This window comes from Echinococcus granulosus, assembly GCF_000524195.1.
Source record: "Echinococcus granulosus chromosome Unknown EG_S00009, whole genome shotgun sequence".
Taxonomy (NCBI): Eukaryota; Metazoa; Platyhelminthes; class Cestoda; order Cyclophyllidea; family Taeniidae; genus Echinococcus; species Echinococcus granulosus.
Window position 1 is genome coordinate 1,655,080 of NW_020170389.1, and position 6,807 is coordinate 1,661,886.

At 37.8% G+C, this 6,807-nt stretch overlaps 1 protein-coding gene across 1 annotated transcript; it reads right to left on the reverse strand. All coding sequences in view use genetic code 11, as the record gives it.

The window, feature by feature from the left end:
• Positions 1 to 317: 317 nt before the first annotated feature.
• On the reverse strand, positions 318 to 5,967 carry EGR_02187 (hypothetical protein; the record flags this gene model as incomplete). Its single annotated transcript, XM_024491436.1, has 6 exons — positions 318 to 411; positions 448 to 563; positions 2,294 to 2,535; positions 3,301 to 3,527; positions 4,741 to 4,853; positions 5,854 to 5,967. The coding sequence occupies 6 exons, from the start codon at positions 5,965 to 5,967 to the stop codon at positions 318 to 320; spliced, it is 906 nt and encodes a 301-aa protein (XP_024354289.1).
• Positions 5,968 to 6,807: the final 840 nt, after the last annotated feature.

Here is a 6,807-nt window from a genome sequence, read left to right on the forward strand (position 1 = left end):
TATCATGGCCATGTTAATAAACAAATTCGCTGGTTTACTCCAAGGCTGTCATATTTTGCATGTTTCAGCATGTCTTACGCCTCATTGTTGGAAAAACTAAACTGAATCTCCCATTCCTCTTCTGTGGGAATAACAGCGAAACGCCAATGTATTTGGCTGAGGTATTTGTGCTCATTACCAGTTCTATTTTTCTATGAAAAGATAGACTACAGGCACTCCAGGGCGAAGATTTTATTACCTAAATGAGCTACAACAAGCCTATAGACAAAAAGTAGCGGTGCAAGATGATAGCGTGTGATGAAATGATGAGAGATATTTTAATCAAACATAAAAGATAATCCAATTAATGCTTTTGGACATTTTACTGTAAATGCCAAAAAATCCGTCGCATTTCCTTCTGTCTTGTCCTTTCTTCGGTTTAAAGAGGATTTTTTACCTGTGGCCTACATCCGTTTACTTGAATGATATACTTTTGGGAAAAATAAAAAAAGAAAAGTAGCATCGCGGCGAGAATCACAAGCATTTATCTCTTCGTTCTCAATATTTTGGATGAAAATATTTTCCTTTGTGCTAATCAAAAAAAATAAATGCGCTTCATAAAAAAATGAAGAGGTGTTTGATAAATTATTTTTCAAAAATGGAAGATTCAATGAAAAACGGACAAGAATGAAAATTAAATAGTTCGATCGAAATCATTTTTACACAAAGCGAATTTCCATTTACGGATAAAATACCTTTGTTTGGGTTTCAAAATGTTTCTTGCCAATTACATTGAAAGGATTTTGTGGAAAGTTTTTAAGGTTGAGTTAATCCTACTATTGGTGCATCATGTATCAACTGGAGGCTTGTTGAACCCTAGCTCGTTTTTCGTAAAAAAACTGGTTGCACAAGGAAGAAGATATGATATGATTTTTTTGATTTTTTTATCGTAACACCTCAATTACTAAGGGATTTCATTCATATTCGTACTCCCGAAATATTAGCAGAAGTTCTTGCCGCAGCATTTGTACATAGATAGGCAACTTTAAAATTCTCGCCTTAAAATAGAAAATCCGGAGGCAAATCTCGATAAAATACGGGAAAGTTCTTGATGGGGTATTAAGCATTTACATACAAATACGAAATCAGTGCCATCCGTGAAAGATTTAGCATGCGTTTCTTCCCTTCCTTGGGACAAATGAAGTGAGTAGATAAAAGTATTTTTATTAGTAATGTTTAGAGCAAGGGGTAGGGGTTCGGGGTATGGAAGTTCGGAGTACTCCTCTGCCTCAGGGATTTCTGATGGGTTCCCATTTAGAAGATTCGGGTTCAGTGAAAGCTTCTCGCCTAAAAGGTACATGCATGCAAGCATTTACTACATAACCCCCTCGTCCTTTTAAGCACCATCCTCTCTTCTCCCCCTTGGGATGGTCTCTGCACATGCCATTGGCGTTGGTCTTTTTTCGATTAGTACGCAAGCTTCATCTTCATATTTGATAAGTGGAAACCCTTTTGAGATAGGTGGTCCAATACTAGACCCAGGTTGGCGTTATGCTCCTAAATGTCTCAACCGAGTAAGATATGGCATTTAAAAAGATTACACAATGTATAGAGAATAAGCCAATTAAAATGGATTACATTAAGCTTTGGAAGGTGGTTGTCGCGTTACAGAGGCCAAATGGCATTGCCTGGAGTCTGTTAAACCCGTTTGGCAATATAATAGCTGATTTAGTTACTGCGTTTACCTTTCTAACGTCGACACACAGCTGTAAACTTGGGTCGTATTTTATAAGAGCAACCTGAGGGAGCCATAGTGACTTATAGCTTTATGACCTCGTCTCTAATCATCTGTTTGACTAGTTGGTTTACTTCTTTTTAGCAGAGGAGGTGGTATGCGTCTGGATGGCTGTCAGGTGGGTCTAACTTCCTCGGTACCTGTCGTGTATTTCGCATATACTGCTTAACCCCTATCCACGATATTGTATTGGCGTACTTTGCCAGTAGTTTGTGAAGCCCCTTTGTCTCGTTTACGGTGACATGACTAGGCTGCGCCCAAGGGTCATCCAGGCTGTTCATGAATATAACTGCGGCCTCGAAGAGAGTATTGCTAATACCATCGATGGTTTCACTCGGTATCAAAAGGGCTGTATTAGCTCCAGTGTTTTGACAGGTAAAAATTCAGGGTGGCTTTCGTGTTTTGTGAAAAATCAGAGCCAAGAATCTCGTCTTAAACCAGTTCTGGACATATAATTCACTTCACTTACCAGGATTCTTTGCCTATACTGACCTTTAACTATGGATTCCCCTTTAATACCGTCTCTTTTCCTAATGCCAAACGTAGTCTTGTAAACAGTGAAGGGGTCCTAATCGTGTGACAAAGGGCAGGGAAGGCTTGAAAACTCATTAATGATTTAACAGCACCAGAGTCAAGGAGGATTTTGCATTGACGTCCTTCTGGTTTACCCGGGGCTTGCAGAAATGAATGGGAGCCCTTTTGGGAGCAAACAGGGTAGAAAAGTGAAAGTATGCCAAATTCAGCAATATAATGTGGAGGACCTTGATATTTAGGTTTTGAGTTTAGTCGCCTGTTCCGGTTGTCGTTGCGCAGGACCGTAAACAGTTCTCAGCACTTTCTGGTCGCGAACTTGTCTATCTGGCTAAGAAGGTTGGCATTTGCACTGCCAAACTTCTCGACCATAAGGAGTGATCAAACCTGCTTCTGAACTGCGCGGTTATCCATCTAGCAACACTGTCCGGGAGTGATTTAAGAAAGGCTCATTCCGCTAGAACCCGGAAGTTTTTCATGTACTCCTTGCCGTCTTTGCCCACTATTTAGTGGCGAAGGAAAAGTCTTTGGCTAGTGTCTGCTCTTCCCGATAGATGATGAGTTAGGATAAGGTCGAGTGACATTATTCCAACTCAGTAGAAGGGGTTAATACCTGCGCCTACAGCAAGCGAGAAGATATTCCGTAGGAGGATACGGAGGATCATTGGTGTTCTCTGGAGTTGAGATTAGAGCTAGGGGTTAAATTTGGTCGTTTCAAGCCTTTTTAAAACCCCATCATCCTTGGACAAGGGAGGTCCGCTGACGCTACCACCAGTGTAAAAAAATTGGCGCTTATCTCTCCTTATTCAACCTTCATTCCCTTGCAACAAGTAAGCTGACTAGGTAAGGACATTTTTACTGGTTTTATTTAGAGAAGGGGACAGAAGTGAGGGGTATGGGAGTCGAGAATACTCTTTTACCCAAGGGGTTTCATCTAAGTTACAAGATTCGTTTTCACTGAATACTTCTCACCTAAAAAGTGCACTCAAACAAACATGCATTGCGCGTCTTTTGAAATTCACAGCACTTTTGCATTGCAAAACGGAGGTTAAAATGATTCTTGGGTTCCTCGTGATATGTAATACAGCCCTCTATTACTATAACAAGTTGCTCAATATTTGTTTCGTCTCTTCCACTCCAAATCATTTGGACGTAGAGTGGTCTAGTATTTCCAAAGAGATACAGATCGCGTCTCCATAATGCTACTTTGCTCGTGTAGTTGCTAAAATATTTGAAAAACTGGATTTTAACTTTAAGGGCCTTAGTTAGTAGGAAAATGATGTCCGGGTAGTTCAAAGTGCTGGAGGAGGGTAAAATGTTTGCCTAGGACTGAACATGAATTCAAAAGAAGTGCACCCATCAATATGAACGATCGAAATCTCCTTAACCATCATCTGAAATTCTAAACCGCCAACATTTGCATGCTACGCGTAGTTCATGCTAGATTTTAATGCGTCACAATCTCATCGAGGTCCTGTAAACTAATCCATCTTTTTGTGTTGAGTGCACGTCACTTCTTAGGCCGGCCTTCTTCAAAAAACAATGTTTCTAATGAATAAAACAAAGCTTTTGCGATGTTAACATTTGCTTAGACGCGATTCCGCTGTACAAACAAGCCAACAATAAAATAAGGGCATCTTAGAGAACAAAGCTGTACCAGAAAAACCAAATCAACACTCTAGTGATCCGTTACCATGAATTTTTTTCGCGGAAGAAACTTCATTTGCTTAAAGCAGGTTAACAGTTCGCCTTTTATTCGCAGATCATCAGTAAATTATTCAACACTATGAACTTCGTATTCAAGTTTTAAAAATGATCTACTCGCTAATCATTCTACTTTTAACCTAGCAGAAAATCAATTACTAAAAGTAAAAGGAGGCTTATGAAATTCATTTCATAATATTTTTGAAGATCATTTACATAATTTTGATGCTTGGAGAAAGGATAATTCCGATTAATCACCTACTTAGTACATCATTTGGTCGTTTTCGGCAACTACTTGTAACCTTATTGTGCTCACTTTAAGAATTATCATCTACCCTTGGCATCTAATTTAGTACTATTTGTTCCTCAAGATCTACCTTCAAAATTTCCAGACTCCTAAGAACACCCTTCTCAATACAGGTTTTACGGTTCATGTGTCAGCAGAAGAAGCAAGACGTCCTCCAACTCAAATATCTATATTAAGTTTAAAACCAATATCCTATCATTTATTACAAAATCCACTTGTCACATTAAACTAATTGCTTTGAAATAGCTAAGTAAGGTTAATCTTATATAGTCTCTCATGTAGTATTACCTCCTCAATCTAAACATCTGTTCTATCAGGACGAGAATGCGAATTGCGTTTGTGTGAATAGATAGCAAAATTGTTGTCGGAGAGTGCCATAAAAGGCCACGAAATTTAAGGAGTAATTAGTCGACTTCTTTCTAACCAGAATCCACCTTCTCCGAACAAATAAACGGATAATGCTGTAAGATTTAGATAAATGTAAGAAATTACTAACAAGACATGTGATGTATTATAATTCAGACACTTTATATGCGCCTTTTTAATTTTTGGGGAATTGTAGTATCATGGTGACAGTTTACAATGTGTATTAATCTACATTTGATATGGTATTGTAGCGCAACGAGACTTCCCTGAAGACGAAAAAACATAATACTTGGCTGAATATGCATTGTCAGCATAAAAAAGGCCATGAGGCTAATGGCATGGCCCTCAGACCAGCCCAATCGATGAAGCCACGGGAGTGGAGACCAGAGTTGCCCCTTTACCAAAACCAAGAGTTAAACAACTAACGTCTTTCAATACAGTTTGCCATTTTGAGAACCGGGACTAATTAATACAAATCACTTCACAAAAAGTAATTAAATTTTGCTGGGATTTAGATTTACCTAAGTTTGATCAAAATTTGTTAGCTAAAAACAAACTGTTTTACTAATAGATACTGCACAGCAACATTCTGTTAGCGATGTTAGAATCATAAATGCTTCTCTAGAGTTTTGCATTCCATTTCTACCTGTGCAACTTTAAATTCAATCAAAAATCTTAGATCTTGAATAAAAAGTAAATGAGGGTTGTCAGAGCCGAGTTTATCAAGGGCGAGCCCAAATTTTGTGCGTCTGCAAGATCTTTTTAGGGTTCAAGAATTTGGCTTTTTAAGAAACCTTCAAGCGACTGGTCACTTAAATAATTACTTAGTTTTTTCTTGTTGGTTTTTTTTCTATTAAGAATGTTTCATCGGCCCCTCTAAATATACCAATTGTTCTTCCTCGAGAACACGTAACTGTCACCAAATGGATAGTCCAGACGCTGTGGAACAGGTAGCAATAGCCGCCTGTCGCTGTTGCAGATTTTTCACTTTACTTTTTATGTCACCTTATTCGCATCTGCCAAGTTCGCCCCAATCAACACCATTTATAAGTAGTCGTTTTTGCCACCACTCTCTCCAGACCACTTCTATCAGAAAACGATGTTTGTTCTCACTAAGCTCCACTTTATTAATGCATCATTTTAAAAAATTAGGTGTCAGTCTCACTTAAACTTGATGAATACGCTCCAGTGTAAATTGGTAAGTTTTGACCAATTTAGAACGTTTCATGCAAATTTGAACTGGTGATCCACTCATTATTATCACATGCTGTTTTAAAATTGCCATAAATTTGTTATGTATTAGAAACTTCTAGATAGTGAGATATTTAAATGCAGGGAGCCTTATCTATAAATAAATTTTGCCTATTTACCTCCTAAAAAATCCCACCTTGGCTTCAGTAAATGCGGTTGTCTGTAGCTACGTTGGATACTTATGTTTATTTGCCTACTAAGACCCAGTTTCGATCATTTCACATGTCTTCCATATTGGCTGCAGAAAAAACTAGGTCTTCAGTATTTAAACCAGCATCTTCCTGTCTTCTCGAGTTCTTCATATGCCCTATCCCTTTCTTCAATGAATTATAAAAATTAGAGGTAAATTGAATTAAAAGGAGTCGCTGGAAACCAATTCTTTAAATTTTTGAATGCACAATCAAATTGCGGTTAATTTATTTGTTATTTTGGTAGCGATTTCTATAGCAGTAGGAAATATTTAGGCAGGAAAGTGTTATTTATATAACAGTGGTTAAAAATTGATTAAATAGCCATCATCTTGTAGTCTGGCTTTTTGAAAATAGGCTTGGTTGGTCTAATTACCTTTTCGTGCGCATATTTAGAGTAGTACGATAAACAATACTGTTAACTATGGGAAAATATAAAGTGGTGTACACTAGCACATGCCAATAATATTATCCTGCTACACAGCTACGCATTGTTTTCCGTGAATAAAGCAGTTTTTAAAGAAGGTCAGATAATTATCTTTTCGTAAAGCACGAATTATAAACCGTAGATCCAAAAAGAATAATATTAAATTTAATTCACCTGTGTAAACATATTTCGATACAATATATTGGGATAATGCTAAAGATGACGAGAATCTCAGTAGGAATAAGATCTCTGCGCATCC